General features: G+C 38.6%; 1 protein-coding gene and 1 long non-coding RNA gene across 2 annotated transcripts; one reads left to right on the top strand and one right to left on the bottom strand.

Moving 5' to 3' along the window:
- Positions 1-1,396: 1,396 nt before the first annotated feature.
- Positions 1,397-4,631, top strand: LOC139140592 (galactose-3-O-sulfotransferase 2-like). Its single transcript, XM_070709939.1, has 3 exons — positions 1,397-1,821; positions 2,278-2,387; positions 2,595-4,631. Exons 1-3 carry the CDS (start codon positions 1,813-1,815, stop codon positions 3,652-3,654), a joined length of 1,179 nt encoding a protein of 392 aa, XP_070566040.1. The 5' UTR covers positions 1,397-1,812; the 3' UTR covers positions 3,655-4,631.
- Positions 4,632-9,102: 4,471 nt separating this feature from the next.
- On the bottom strand, positions 9,103-16,704 carry LOC139140585 (uncharacterized). Its single transcript, XR_011554026.1, has 3 exons — positions 16,534-16,704; positions 11,677-12,053; positions 9,103-10,050 (listed from the first exon to the last, which is right to left on the bottom strand). It is a non-coding gene; the product is annotated as an uncharacterized lncRNA (long non-coding RNA).
- Between the last annotated feature and the right edge of the window lie 498 nt (positions 16,705-17,202).

The following is a 17,202-nucleotide window of genomic DNA, read 5'->3' as shown; positions in this document are numbered from 1 at the left end:
AAAAAAAGATGACCCCCCCCTTTGTCAGACGAAAAAATTTGATGACCCCCCCCCCCCCCGCTGAAAAATAACCAAAACCCATATGTCAAATTTACCCGCACGGTTTGGATTTGAACTCCGGTACGCGGCGCAGTACTTTATTCGTGTAGCACAGATGCCAGTGCACAAACTTCTCAGCCACATCCATTGAAATGTCTGTATAATTAGGACGACTGTAAGGCAATTTTTAACTTCATTTCCATAGACAACTTATGTCCATGGACATTGTATAAAGTAAACTTTATTGGAGTGGTTCGCCAAAGGCAGCCCTCCGGTTAAGAGGGTCATGGGCCATTACGTAAAGTCAACTTTATTCTAGAGGGACACCAAAGATGGCCCGCCGGTAAAGAGAGTCGATCATGGTCATTTGCATAAAGTAAACTCTACTGGACAGGGCCGCTGAAGGCGTCCGGCCTTTAAGATGGTCATGGGGTATTACATAAAGTCAATTTATTGTAGTAGGCCGCCACAGGCGGCCCGCCGGTAAAGAGGGTCGATCATGGCCATTGCATGAAGTAAACCTAATTGGAGTGGGCTGCCAAAGGCGTCTGCCCATTAAGAGGGTCATGGGTAATACATAAAGTATAGTTATTGTAGTGGGCCGCCGAAGGCGGCCCGCCGGTAAAGAGGATCGGTCATGGCCATGGCATAAAGTGAACTTTATTGTTGGTATTATGTTTTTGAAAATGTGGTGACCCCCCCTTTCCTACCAGTGAAAAAACAATGACCCCCCTTCGCGGATTCCAAAATTACGATGACCCCCTGGATTTTGCCGCCCCCCCCGCTGTAAAAACTGAACGGTCCCTAAACAATGTCATATTACACAAATCGGCAAGAAATAACGAGCTTGTCAACAACTAAACTACATCGAAAATTCTATTTGCTATTGCAACATGTGAGACTGTTCCAGGAGTCCAGTCCTGGTTTTCGACAGTGCCTTCTCGGTTTCCATCTCGCACGTTGTTGTAAACCCGTGCGATGTACTTTACAAAGCTTGCAAAGTGGACAACGTGAACACGCGCCTGTTCTATTATCCGAGTAATCTATGCATAAAGGTTATGGCAGTCAATGAGGTCGAGTGAGCATGGTCACACGTTTATAAATTAAGCCAGTTCACGTATTCTCTGAACAGATCAACAGTTAAAGATTTCACATGGGTGGCAATATTGTCATTTGTACAGCACTGCCTTGCCTTCTTGTTCTACGATGACGTTTACTCACTAGTAGATATTTATCCATCACAACATCAGCACACTTTTATCTCCGAATCTTATGATTTATAAGACGTTGCAAACTGTACTCATAAGGGTGCAGTCAACATGAGTTCATCGGTGAGTGGATACTAGTGCGCATGCTTATCTTGCTGCATGCACGCTATGCTATAGATTCATCGGAGGAAACTTGCCGAGGAAATGCCTTTGATTCTGCTCGCCGTAAATTGATGCCAGTCGTCTCTTTTACCTGTAATGTACCAACGTAACCCTTATTGATTTATGAGGTTGATGCGTAAGAATCAATATACATGTGAAATTGTTGTAAACACCACTCTTGCGACTATGGTGTTCGTGTAGCGTGTTTGTCAATATGATCGTTTCCATGTACCCCTTCACCGTGTCTTCGTCATCCCTGTTGACCGCTTCTCATTGTCTCGCTTGAAGTCAGAGACTGGGAGACGAATTCCATCGTGGAAAACTACACTTCAAAGGACATTGAGGAAGCTGGTTTAATGTGACACTTGGACAGTAAAGGTCCAGGATCAAGGTCACCGCAGTCATGGTCAAGGTAAAGATGGTTGTGCTTATTATTCCCCAAATTTTGTCATTTTGGTCCCATTTCAATTTATCTAACCCCGTCTTGGTCAAGAGACAGATTACATTTTCACGTTGAATAGCCTAATTGTGTTTATAGACGCGGAATATATTTGTTTCTGTTACTTTTTCAGGAAGTAACGGTATCGACTGAAAACATTATTTTTTAAAGGAAAAGTCGACTCCGTGATTCTAAAATGCAAATAAAAATAGCAGCCCTGCACCATGTACACAGTTCAAATTATACATGTCTCGTATAGCTACATCTAAACAGTCACTAATATTCGTTAATAAATGACTCTCATATTTGTACCTTCGATGATAACACCAAATACTAATACTGGGTACAAAGTCAAATGCCAGACGTGGTCATTCAAATATATTTGCCTCAATTAAATATTTGTCGTCTTTCTTCGTTACGATATTTCAGGCGTTGAGGGCGGTGTTCATGGTCGTTTTACCGAGTATTTTTGTAGTGTTCGCTGTGGTTGTATGGCCGTGGGACTTGGAGGCCCCTTGGAAACGTTTTGCAATGTTTAAGTAAGTTCAATATATGTACATATTACTAAAAATATGCAAATATATTCTTCCACTTTGAGGACACTGATGGGACATATAGTTCGTCCATGTGAACTTGATGTTGCATCGTTGCGAATAATAATAGATTTATGCTGGATTATTAACTTAATGTTGTAAAAAACAACAAAAAGGTATTTACGATATAATATTCAAATATCACATTTTCAGCCCCGGAGGATATTCGTTTCTTGATAACGGAGATACAAGAGGGAACTGCACAGAAAGGCAGAACATTGTTTTCATCAAAACTCACAAAGTTGGCGGGACGACGCTGGCGACCATCTTGTACCGATACGGCTACCAGAGGGACCTCTCTTTCGTCATCAACAGGCGAAAGGACTGGAACGGCCATCTCAGAACTTTGTCGATTGACAAGGAAAATCCAGGGAAAACTTTGCTGCCTCCACGTGATCGAGAGAAGCGAAGGCGATTCAAGTACAACATCTGCAATATTCACGCCCTCTACGACCGACCAGTGATGGACTCCGTGATGGAAAACGACACGTTCTTTGTAATCTTGTTGCGAGACCCTGTTTCTCAGTTTGAGTCAGCGTTCGACTTCTTTCACATGGACCAGGAGATAAAACCTCTTAAAGGCAAGAGTGACCCGCTTGCCTTCTTTTTCACAAACCCGAACTTTTTCATGGCGCAGGCGTCAAAAGTTCGCCGCAGGGACCTACGGAACAATCAGTTTTATCATTTGCGTTTATCATGGCGTTTTTACGAAGACGACAATTTCATAAAGACAACAATAAAGAGACTCGACGCGGAGCTCGATTTAGTGATGATTTTGGAATATTTCGACGAATCCCTGATCCTATTGAAGAAGAAGATGTGCTGGACATATTTAGATATTCTCTATGTCAAGAAGAATCAACGAATCAAGAAAACTAAAGTCACGAACGAGGTGGCCGAAGAAATCAGAAAATGGAACAAAGCTGACACCATGTTATACGACCATTTCAAACGAAAGCTGTTTTCTGAGATTGAACAATATGGACCATCTTTTTACGATGACCTGAACAGATTTCGGGAAATGCAAAGGTCAGTGACGAGGCAATGCGTTAATTCAAGGAAAGTGGTGTCCAATAACGGGAAAACATTTGAGTATGGAAGCAGACGACGTGATGACGACATTTGTCAAGTTCTGACGAGGGACACACAGACTTGGTTTCAGAAAATCTGGCAAAGTCAGCTAGGTCTGCCAATACGACCACGCTGGATCTAGAGTGCTTGGTCATACTTCTTCATACTTACACTATGCCGATTATGCATCTTCAGTGATCTAGCGTGTATAATCGGAAAAAGTTTCTAAACACCAAGAGGATTGCAGACAACATGTATTGATCATCAAAACACTGGGTATGTTATTACAACCGTAGTCTACCATATCAAAAACGTGAAGACTGCCTTATTGATGTTACAGTCTTAACACATTGCCTGTTCTATGCGAACACTGGCAATATAAATTTATAGGCAATCGTGTAGATGAAGCAAAACGTGAAAGGGAACGTGTCTTTATTCAATGCAATTATTACTTTTGACACTGTCAATTTTGCAAAAACACAGGAAGGAACGAAATCATTGGACAGTCGGTATTTGAACATGCTTTGAGGAGTAGAGTAAAATATTATAAAGTTACAGCTTTTTAAATATTTAGGTGATCGCCAAATTCTTTACTCAGACCTTCGAAGCCCAACGTTGCCCACGCGGCATTGCCTTCACTTGTCTTGGCTCGACTGTTGATGACAAAAGACTGGACCAATGTCAAGAGGCACGGAAAGTTGTACCTTATTACATAAATACATGTATACTTTTTTGAAATGACTCGTATTCAGCAAACTAACAAGGTACTATCTTCAGAGACGCCACGCATGAACCCTTATGTGAACTTCGTAGCAAATGAGACAGCGCCCACACTGTGAGAGAATTTATATGACGTAAGTAGTTTGCTCTATTTTATCACTATTTGTCCTTGTAAAACAATTCATTTTCTTGTTCGGTTTTTGTATTTACTTTAGTTGACATCTACATAAACTTCTTAAGTGACCATATTGTTTAAGCCTTGGTCCGACTTTTTAGGCCAGGTCTTCAGTAGTCCGGCCTAAAGGAAATTACTAACTGCAGAAATCTGCTTTGGACCGAAGGCGTCTTAGACTTCGTTCAAGTCGGCGATTTTGTAAAATAAAGCAATTTCAGCAAGTTATCACGCATCAGTGTCACCTTCTATGTGAAACGCTTTGATTTGGATGGCTACAATACTATCGTCTTCTATAGCGAATTCAAATGCACTGATAGCATCTGCTCAGGTGTGTAGGTGAACGCAGTTGGTAAGTTTCAGCTGGAATCACGTACTAGTATGAATCTCGCAATAATTCCACCATATCGCGACATCCAGTTCAACTACATTGCATTCACAAAATCATTGCCGACAACTCTGCAACATCGCATTCACAAATACTTTATCAACAGATTTGTATGACTTGTACCAAGCACTCAATGTGTATGAATCCAATCGACCATTACTCCTGCAGATATCCCAGTGCAGGCTTTATTTTCATGCCCTGTCAAATGACATGGTTTCACCAACGGAAATGAATATCGAAGGTTCCTTTAAACAATTTGATGTGTGTAAAGCTTTAAACTGAATTTCCATCGTGAACCTGCGGTCGCTTATGGAGAGTCACATCCAGTGTTTGCCGAAATAGATCAGCTTTGTACTATTATAGACTTCTCGATATCCTGCGTAACTTGAATATTGATGGGACATAACTTCGCGGGACATGATTGAAACTGTAATTAAATCGCTGATATTATTCACATGGAAACATCACTTTATGAAGAACAATGGTTTGTTCCTTTTGATGGCACGTCTTACTTGTCAAACAAGATTCATGAAAGCGGACCAAAGAAACGACTCTCATTAATTCCGTTATACGGCCAGATTTTGGTAGACGCATTTTACAAAATTTTTGGTCCCAATAAATCGCGGCCTCATTTATCCTTCTTAAAACACAATAAATAACAGCGAAATTTTCGTGGACGTTGACGCTGACGGCAGAGGAACAGTTTTGTACATTGTCCACCAAATAAATGGTATTCCCAGTTTCTCATATCGACAGTCAATGATTTTCTGCGCAATAATGGCGGTGACAAACACTACTAGTTCACATGATGTCCTCCAGGTATACTTATTGCGACATCCTATATGCCTCTTATAAATCACAGCCTGAGACTGAATGCAAATATAAAACGATCAAGTACCCAGTCACAAATTGCCTTGTTATTTATTTTAAGTAGGACGGTATTCTATCAATTTTTGTGAGATCTTAAGGCAGTTGATTTATCGAGAACAGCGCATTTGGTATCGCTGACTTCCATTTCAAGCGACAAATTTCAAATCCACAACACTGGAATAAATCCCCCCGGTCCATGTTTCTTAAATCTCGGGAGAAATTGTGTCACCGTGATTTACGCGACTGTGCAGTCTGTTTTTAAGTGGCTAGGCATGAACAAATCAACAAAAGAGATGACATTCAGAAGTATGCAGTCCCTCTCCATTTGATGAAGAGCGATAAATCCACCACTCGAGATAGCCGGGGGACTGTTTTACTTCACTGTGTCAACAGTAACAGAGCGCTTCCCGGCGACATCAATCTGCAGTCAAGAGCACTCGTTGTTTGCTTTGAAAATACAAGAACAGTGTGTGCGGGTGAACGCGAATACTCGTTCACCCTACTCCTGAACCATCCGCTCTTAACGATAAATGCATACTCACGGGGATTAATTTTATCCCCTAGAATCGATTGAAAGGCTAGCTTTTCATCAGAAATAGCCGACCCCATTCAGAGAAAACGGACACGCACGTGAGAGATGGATTATCATATCGTATTCAGTTGCAGCAGAATATGATATTCCTTTACACGTCCGCATTGTGTCAGCCACACAAAGAAACGTTCCCTCGTCTTTCGTGTGCAACATTGAGGCAGAACGTGCCTTTCGTCCATTGTTTCTGATTCCTCATTTTTGCTTTTCTCTTTTTTGACTATAGCTTATCTGGATACGTAGTTTCAGAGTTTTTCCTTTTGGTTCAAATCGATACTTTTTGAATATTGAATGATCAATGTCTACGTTTTGCCTCCACTGAAATATTAGGCTACGACTGCATGAGATTCAGTTGCACCTGCAAATGTGAATAATTATAATCGACCAATCAAGCACTAAGTAGCATGTCTATGGTCCAATCAGCAATTGTTTATTAGTTTATTCGTGAATAAATGAATACCATGTGAACAGCTGTATTGATTTTCAGTTTCGCTTGTGAATCTGCATTATTCATTACAAAAGAGTTACGTAAATTCTGTAATACGTCGAGCCTAATCGAGAAAATCAGTTTTTTTTGTGGAAATGTCGTCCATAACTCGCAAAATTCGCAGTATAAATCGTTACAGTACGAGTAACCGAAGGTTCACGGTAAACACTTTTGGGGTTTCAGCCAGGTAAACTCATATCCGCGCCTCGGACTAGCACCAGACTGAGACCCAAAGGTTGCCTTTGTTTCCCGTTAACCTCCTCGTATTTGTACTATAAGTACCCTTTGAAAGGTAATTTTGAGAACAAGTATAGAAATCTTCCGTACAAATTATGGGAGACCGTGTTTAACCACTATAAACGCAAGCTTTTCGTAGTGTATGAGAAGCGCTCTGTCTGTCTGTCTGTCTGTCTGTCTGTCTGTCTGTCTGTCTGTCTGTCTCCCATTGCACTGTCTTCAACTAGTAGTGACGCTCTAGTTGACTGTAGAACTGAGATGAGACATGTAGAAAGTTGCTGCGGGTATGCTGGGTTTTAAAATTTACATTTACATTATACGTTGATCGTATTAAGGTAGAACGCGCCTCGGGGACAGATAGTCGGACTCTCAAATTTCTACAATCTGATTTACCACTTGTGTGGGCTCATTTTAAAGCTGTTGGAGAAAGAAAAACACTTACCGTCTTATTTTTCAAAATCCAACATTTAATTTTTCCCAAAAGAGTTAGCACAAGAATGGTGGCCATTTTGAATTTCAAATATCGCAAAATGTTGGATAATTTGTTTCGCCAGTTCTAAACTTTGCACGATGAGCCCTGATATTTATTGTTGATTTGGTAAGAGATTGGTTGAAAGTTTCATTCAGGAAAGTTTGGGCAAAAAATTGAGTCTTTCACTTTCGATGCGCACACCAACTTAATAACGATTAATATTCAGCACACTGCGCAGAAAAATGAAAAGTCACAACCGTTGTTGGTAATTTCTGATGTGTAATTTTCCAAAGTTCGCGTTAAAGGGTCTTTCAATTGAAGGTGCCGCTTCACATTAGATGCACGCTTTTCCTTTGTCGACATTTGGTGTTTTGTCTCTTTAACATAAAAGACCTGTATTTTCTTTGAATTCTGGTCCATAGTAATATACCTCGACGCGCTTGTCGGTCACTTTGAAGAGAACGCACTCAGACTAGACCGCAGTCACGTTCTGCCCGTCCAGAGCGCTGCCATACATCTTCAATCAGCAATATGTCGTCCTTCACCGCGGGAAAACAATATTTACGTAAAATCTTACCGAGATTACCGTCAGCGATACTATGCCTATCTGTCAACCATGTTTTGTTCGTCAGTCACTCAACGGTGATATGTTATACAATATCAATATTAGGCTAACACGTGTAACGCATAATAGGGCAATTAGTTTCCACACTGGATATCAATACGTACAACACCCGAGCTCTGTTTGGCAACAATTTTTTTACGCCTGTCTCCAGAAAAAGTTGGGATTCTTTGACCACAGAGAGAAATATGCCGTAAATATTGCTCCTACTGAACGAATAGAGTTTTGATTAAATAATACTAATTTGACGTATTTAACCTTTCATTTATGTTGAGCTCACCACGTCTAATTAGGAATCGCGCTTTTTTTCGAATAATGCGCCATGCCAACGGAAACAGTTGGAAATTGTACAAACATCGACTGAACCAACACTGTTGTTGAACTTAAAACATTGTACTGTCAATACCTTAATTCGTGTATCAATTCTTGCTACTGAAACATCGACATGATAGAGTGCGGCCTCGGGACAGATGTTCGGAGTCTCAATTTTTTTTCTATACTTTTCTGGTTTACCAAGTGTGGAGTTCATTTTAAAGCTCTCAGCGTAAGAAAAAATAATCGGCTTAGCTTTTAAAATGTCGAAAATTTTAGTTTTCTCCATGTAGTTAACACTGGGATGGCAGTAAATTATTTCTCTACTCCCGACATTTGCACTGTGACCCCTGATTTTATTCGTGAATTGGTAAAAGGATTGTTGAAAGTTTCATTGAGGAAAGTTTGTGAGTAAAAATTTGAATCTTCACTTTCCATGTGCATATATAGTATACTACCATTAAGTACGGACAGTGTACTGAAATTTCGGATTTCATTTTACTTCATCGAAAATTTGTATTTTATGAGCAACTAAGAACAGTTTGTGTGTGGAATAGGAGTTACTACTTATGATGGCTGTGATATACAGAAGTCAAATTTTAGGCTCAAGGAAATAGAATGGTAAATTGATTGGTCGGAAAACATCTTTTCATGGTTCTATAGAAAGTTGTTTTGTGAGTGTAAGGTAACCCGATCAGCTCTTGAAATTCAATACAATCAATCCATGAAATACGTCTGTTATTATCCAATGACAGCTTCGTCGATGACCCGACCTATTTTATATATTTGAAGCAAACAACACATCTCTAAGATTCAAATTGCCAAATAATGTCAAAAAATTGACAACATTAAAGAAAAAAAGAATTGTTACACACAATCTTGTCAATGACATAACACATTGTGACAATAAGCAAGCAAACAATTCAACGCGGCTAATAACCGACATACAATTATGAAACATAATCCCGAAATTCTATCTCGATACGGTTTCCCTCGGAGTAAATGCTATATGAAATATGAATAACAAGAATATTAATAATACTGCACATCTTCTGTTTTCCCATGTCGCTGTCAACAAAACCTTATGCAATTTAACCCACTAACAAAACATGTTTTCTACTTAGCAAATTAGTTTGATGGAGACCTTTAGTCAAATCCGCTAAGTACGGAAACACTGTATCCAGTACTCCACCGTGTGTTCTTCTGCAGACATAATTTGAATTTTTCCCTTGTGAAATATGAATTTGAACTCGCCTTGATCTTTTGGTTTATCACTTCTTACTGAAAAAATCACCTGGAGACCATGTTGCGACATTGTGACAACAGTTATTGCGTATACTACATTGCACCCAACGCAAACCAAGCGGACAACAGTGAAAATGTATTCAATGTGATGCTGTCAATCACGTACGAAGAGTTGGCTATGACCCAGAATGAAATTGTTAATGGCGGTGCAATGAAAATTTAGTCAATTTTGTGAAGCATTTATGTAGTAAATCTCTTTTGCGGTTAGCGGTGAAATGAGCTTGTGAACCATGATTTATAAAAATGTCACGCTTTTGGTTCAAATGCCTGCAAAACTTCATCACATAATTGGTTTTTATCTCTCGATACAAACACGATTTCTCCTTCCAATCTTTCGTCCACGATAGTCGGCACATCCTGAAATCTGTCAATAAAAAAGAAAGAAACCAAACGAATAAATGTCTATGAATAATTTTACCTTCTAAATCCCTGGTTCTCGCATTAGCGAATGTGTCAACAGCCCATTAACAGTTTGTCATTCTTTTGTTTTCCATTGAATATTTCATCAAGGAAATAACATTTATATTAGATAAATCTGATAATTGAGTGGGGGCTCTTAATCATGTTATCGCCTATGTGTGTTTTAGTTAATTGCCTCTTTTTGGACCACTATGGAATCTTTTACTTTTCTGTATTATCCTATTACGAATTATCCTTGCCTTTTTGTGAGTGTTGTTTGTGTCTATTGTGCTAAATAAAGCAAATTAAATCAAATCAAGTCAAATCAAAATCAGACAAGTATCCCGGAACAGCAATCCGAACACTTTCGAGCCCTGGAAATAATGTGACGTGTATCAAATTATGTACAAGATCTACAAACAAGGTTCCAATGGTCCACTGGCCATTTCATTTGTTCCATTTCATGATTCCAGGAAACGTCAAAATGGAAACGTTCATTTGATACCACAAAGACACAGATGTATAGGCCTTTTGTGAAGAACCTTACTCTTTTGTGGTACAAGGTTGTCATGATTGAAGTATATTGTGATTTAGTTGTATTTTGGAATCTTTAACATCATAAAGAGCACTCTGTCATAATTAACTGTTAACCGTTTCACAGCTGTAATCCATAAAAATATAAAATTGCAAAGAAACAAGCAATACAAGTTTACAAAACATTGCTTTACTTGTTGATTAGTACACATTCATTTTTGCTACAAACAGTTTTCTGTCAGGAATGCTTTCATTTTAAATGTCCGACTTTCACAAAATTAAGACAGTGAAACCTGTACGTAGTCCAAGAGCTTAAAATAGGCACCATAAATCAGTAGTTAGGAAATTATATTGAAAAATTTGAAAGTCCAAATATCTCTCCCGAGGAGCATTAATCGATCCCTATAGGTGCACCTCAGTTATAACTAGACCCAGTTAAAACTAATTCCGTATTCATTCTTTTAAAATTGGCGCAAATGTTAAAGATATTGACATTTCCCCTTATTAGGTATGCATATGTTCGGCATGACGGCATGTAGAATGACAGACAAGTTTTCTTCAAGACAGAAAGGAATAAACATACTCGGCGTGAAACATACTGGATGAATACAGAAACAGGTCATAGTCTGCTGGACTGTTTGTAGGGAGAACGAGGTGCATCATGGTTGACAGGTCGATAAAAGATGAATAAAATGCAAATATCATAACGTATGCTGATAAAGAAATACGGAAGCCCTTAAACGGAGGCAAAAAAGGACGTGCAAATGTCGTGATTCTCAACACAATGATTAAAGTGAGATAAAAGCAAAATCTAGCAAGTGCGCTATTTTAGAAAAAGATCATAACTGACGGTAATTTGGAAGGGTTCGCTATCAAAAACTTAACGAACTCGTCGCTTGGTAATAACATATGAAAATAACAAAACATAGGATGACATAGCTCACTCTATTTATGATAATGTAGGGAGTACTTGCACAGACACTACAGATGATCGAACGATCATAACTTTATCGAAGAGCAGAAATACTTTCCAAATATTAACGAGAAATGTGTTTACCTATCTAATCACTGTCTTCTGACTCTTGACTTACAGCTCCACATGGATACTTTGAAGAATATTCCTGGTTCGCTTTGATAATCAATAGATGAGCTAGCGCACGCAAATTTTCAATGTCTTCGGATCGCCCCGTCAGTGTGAGAAGATCTTTGGCGTCTTGACCAGTCAGCGCTTTGACGTGAGTGTGGATTTCTTCGGCCGAGAAGTGTAAGAGCATCCTGTCTTCCTGAAAAGTAGCCAAGTCCTCCGTTGGTGGAATCTCGTATCTACTGCGCAATCTCAGAAGAACGCCGATGATATCTCGACCAATGAGAATGCCTTCAGCCTCCGGAAACAGGACTGTCGCCATTATTAGTAGTACGGTTTCTTCCTATATGCTGGGTGTTGACAACAGAAATGGTTTTAAAGTGTTGTTAATATTTGTCGTCATTGAAGTCCGATTTTAAAGGGACAATAGCAGTAACCTTAGATGCTTTTATTGTTTCGTTATTGAAAACCAACGCATATTCGTTTTCCTTCTTTTAACATCATGGGAACGTCAATCAGCTAAACAGTCTTTGTTAACAATATTGGAAATCCGTGCATAAGTTTCATATCGTGCCGCCAAGTAAATATACAAAACGCCGTGGAAAAAGTGCACATGCGTATTGAAATCATCATAGAAACAAATCGTGTCATCGATATCCGTTCGGGCACTTAACTCTGAATGTTTTCGATTGCAGGTCGCATTCTTTGTCATAAGACCGTTTTTTTTTCCATTGCAGGAAATTTGAAGTGAAGTGAAAATTATCAAATTTGCATCAAGCACGGTGTCACCCCCGACATTGATATAATGCATTAAAGGCATTTTCGTTCAATGCATAGAATTCAGCTTAACTGTGAGAACATTGGTAAGATAATTTGACATTAACAGATTACAAGTGATACCGCTCTTGTGCATTTAGTGGATTGTCAGGGATAGGAAGTCTATACAGCTTTAATCTTCGCTGAAAGAGTTATGTATCGCTCCACCGCTGATAATCCACACTTCAACTCAATTTAGATTTCACCAGATTCAAACCTTTTAGACTCGGAATGACAGCATGTGAGAAATTATGCACATGCAGCATAATTTGAGTTCCTTTTACGTTGGAAATGCAGTCAAACACAAAAGCCTTTATATAACAAATGACAAGCAAACACTGGAAGGCGAGTGTTTGTGACTTGAAAAGACTAACATACTTGCAACTTTCAGGTCAACGTTTCTTTAGAGGGAAAACAGCCGCTTTAGTTGACAACCTGAGTGTGGCATCGATCGAATTATATCGTCACGATGCTATTTTTGTTAGTTTTAAATAATAGTCGTGAAGGACATTCCCTCATGAGAACGCATTTTTGTCACCTCCAATTTGCATTTTGTGACCTCATTTTAAAACTGGATTAATTAACGGTTCCCTAGCTGCTTTACGTAGCAAAAATCGTAATGTCCCTGCGGCTCAAAAGAATGGACTCTTGTTATAACTTTAATGAAGGACACTATATTATTTCCCTTTTGTTCAAATGGAAAATTTAATTTTCCGGTTGAAATTAAACACACAATGACATCCGTTTTGAATGTTATTAATTCTTTAATGCCAAGTAAACTCTTTTGTTATCGGAATATTTCAAGGTGAATTACTGACTTGTATCGTATCAATCAGGGAAGGGGATGGTTTAATCTTTCTGTGAGAAGTGTATGAGCAAAATGTGAAATCGTCAATTTTCGAGATACAAATTATCTTGTTAAGAGATTTATCATACAAGGCTCTGAAGGTATTATGTGATGATGATGCTCCAGGTGATTCCGGTATACAAGATGTCTAAGTTTGTTTGATTGTTTCTTATTGAAGGGCACAGGCCGATTCAAGAATCACGTGATTTTGCACACGGTCAGCGATTTTTACTTTGCGTCCATTCAAAATGTTGTAAAGTTATCGCATAAGCGGTTCGAAAAGACACACAGAAAATTTTACACAAACATTTTATATTCACTCGATTGTTTTAATGTAAAACGAGTGTCCATTCCAAAGCAGAAAGTATCTTCTAACCTTTATGTGACGTTCTCTTTTAAAAAATTCCACAAAGTTTGTAAAAAATATCTGTGGGCAGACATTCAAGCTACCCAATAAAGTCCTATTTCAATACCCTGTAGTATTTTTTTAGAAAAACTCCAAAGACCTAGGCCGTAGGCAAAAAATTACTTGGGCCTCATCGGAAAAATATACGCACAACTGCATGCATACTGTGAGTAAAACGTTGTGACACTGATTGGCAATCTTTTGGGGACATTTATTAACAACCGCTACAACATGTCAATTATTAAAACAGCCTGGTGGCAGTATAATAGATATACTTAATATATTGTGATGAGACAAACTGATGGCTCCACATAAATGAATTGGAAGTACTAATTCTCGGCAACTCAATGAAAACCTGTCGGCATGGCAATACAAAATTATCTTTCAGTTCAATTACTGTCCCTTTGAAATGTTGTGACTGCATATGAGAAATAATTTTCAAGATATTGTGATGTTGATGTGCTTGTTATAAATTAGTTTAGTTCATCGAACATTTTGACAGCTGCGCAAAACACAAGGCCTTGGCTTGAAGACAATGAATTTCATTTTACATAAGTTATCATGTGCGTTCTGTTATGTCTGTTCGTCCCACGAGTGGCTAACTTCATGTACATATCCACCAAAACACGTACTTATTGCCTGTCTATGTCCAATATTGTTGATAAAATCAAAAGTCTAGTATGAGCTATTCGCAAATTAGTACCATCTTCGACCTTGATACACTAACTGTATTGAAAAGAAAAACAAAATGTATTGTTTTGTTAAAATTACGCCGCGAGAGCTTAATAGCCAATCAAGCTTCACTGTATAGCCCTGAGGAACATAAAATGAATAGATATTGTAATACTTATTGATGAGTCAACGCTATGTCGATATACACAGCAGGGACTGGTAGAAATATCGTCAGCGGACAAGGTATTTGCTAACAGTAGTCGTACGTACACAACGCTACAATTCCATATAAATATGCGTAAGATTCATCGTGCCATGCAATTCCCAGTCTCCAATTCACATCGATTATGTCTGTCGACGATTAGCATATCAATCGAGTTAAGCTTCGCCCAGACACCAGATAAATATTTCATGTATGTGCATCTATATCGTGATCGTAGTTTCCTCAATTTGCACCCAGGATGAAAGTTTCAGACGCCTTCCCTCCCCGCCTCCCCTCTCTCTCTCTCTCTCTCTCTCTCTCTCTCTCTCTCTCTCTCTCTCTCTCTCTCTCTCTCTCTCTCTCTCTCTCTCTCTCTCTCTCATATTTTCACCACCTAAGTTAAGAGTAAATAAAAAAACCCCAAAAAACCCGCAAAAACTTCTAAGTGCTACAGTATTCTATAATTATTAAAGAGTTCTTTCTGTGATGCTGTGATTTAGGGAAGCACTATCAATTTCAATTGTCAACTTAACAATGATGCAAACATTTAAATGATTAATGAAGTATTGACCTTACCCGTTGATTAAAAATTATTACCAATGGTAAAGATATAATAGACAATTATATTTGATTCAATAAAAGGCCGCCTTGAACATTGGATTCGGTACATCCTTGAGGAAAATCATGGTATTACCCATCTTGCAAAGAACAAAGACATGTTAAAAATGAACAATAAAGAATTATTGTGCAGATAACGTATAAGGAATTTTGTAGCATCGCCAGTTCAATACACACAATCTACTCTGACAATCGGCACGGAGGGAGATATCTCATAAAATGAGGGGATTTACGTAAGATGAGATTTGTGTCAATGGTTTCATCTGTGTCCGCATTGCTAATCTACTTTTACCTATTATGCCATCCAAATTTAATCATTTCATTGACGTGCATGACGACCCATAACTGAAACCTATTAGAACAACCAGCTTATCTGGGTGAATGAACGCCGAACCTAATTAATTGGCAGTAGCTTTAGCGTAATCAATCTTCCGTGTCGCCATTTAACCCGGAAAGCGCGAACTTTGGAACTGCTTTCAAACGTGAGTTCAAGGCCGCACTTTCGCTTTCCATCTAGGGACGTAATTAAAAATAATTTTTACAGAATTCGTCAACGTTGAAAGATGGTAGCGAGCTGTATGAAATTTTCTTCACCGTATTTGTGAGAAAGATATACGACATATAAAGCGCAGCCTGGAGAAAAATAACCGTTTTCCATTTTAATTTATAGACATATGACAAGACAGAGTTAGAGCGCACATAGAAAAGACAGTGTACATGTTTACACTGATTCACGCAAAATGGTACATAATATTTTTAAGTTTTTTTTTTTCGAATGATAAATTATTATATTTTTTAACACGACTTATCTATAATAGTGCAAGAATGTGGTAGAGTGACCGTATAATTTACGCAGCCGATACCATATTTTTTGGGAGTGGTTGCATTAAAATTATTGGTATTAAAGACTAACAACTGTGTCGTGGTTCTGAAACGAATCTACTTTTTCGAATCATCGTCAAGTTCGATCATCAATACACACTTTTTGACTGGTGTTAATTTCTTCTGCGATTTTTAGCGGTAAACCGTGTTCCTCTCACAATTCTGAAGGTTAGAAATTAGACTTGACGAAACTTCAAGGCAGCTGCGAAATTGTGGAGATTCGTTTTTAGCCTTCCCATATCATTTTTCTGAAACTTTTGCGACCATCACTGGTGATATCAACTACAACAGAAACTGTCTCCCGCAAATACAACATTTTCGCTTTGCGTGGAAGACATACAGGCAGATCAGCGAGGAATATTATAAGTAAACATATTGGTCACTTACCTTGGAGAGCTGAATAGTGCGAGATTAACAGCCCCTTTTGCTGATGGAATCACGGGAGTCGAATTGTGAGCGAAACTGACGTTAAGCCTGCGGTGTTGTAGACACGAATGATAGCCGGACACGGCGTACACTGACAGCAGTGTTGACACGAAGCGATTCAGTGGATGTGACGTCAGAAACGTCATCACTAAATGACAACAGGCTATTGACCTCAAGTTGTGCAATAACAAAATTGTTTTTATGCTGATATCATACGTTGAGAAATCTGTACATCACATGATGGCAATTTCAGAATTTGCCTCCTGTCATTACAATGCATGTAATTTTTATTTGCCTAGAAAGCATACCTCTATCGCAAAACGCCTAGAACGCAGAGGTTTCCTGATGGGGAATGAGAAATTCACGATAAATAATGACTGGCATATTTCACTCAAAGACGATATCAACCGTTTTTTGTTAATAAAACACAAAACGAGAGAATTGCGTTCGTCCGATAAAATATATATTAATCGCCAGTTCTATGTTGTTGATAATTGCATAAAGGCAGCTGTTGTAAAAATATAACCGTCATGTATAGCTAGACAAGTCACGTCAGAATTGGTGGACGAATTCATATGTTTTATACGTACGTAATTTAATTTATGAAACTATATCTTTGCTGGGATATCA

This window comes from Ptychodera flava, chromosome 1 (assembly GCF_041260155.1).
Source record: "Ptychodera flava strain L36383 chromosome 1, AS_Pfla_20210202, whole genome shotgun sequence".
Lineage (NCBI taxonomy): Eukaryota > Metazoa > Hemichordata > Enteropneusta > Ptychoderidae > Ptychodera > Ptychodera flava.
Note: the sequence above shows the minus strand (reverse complement) of the source record. Positions and strands in the feature narration are given on the sequence as shown.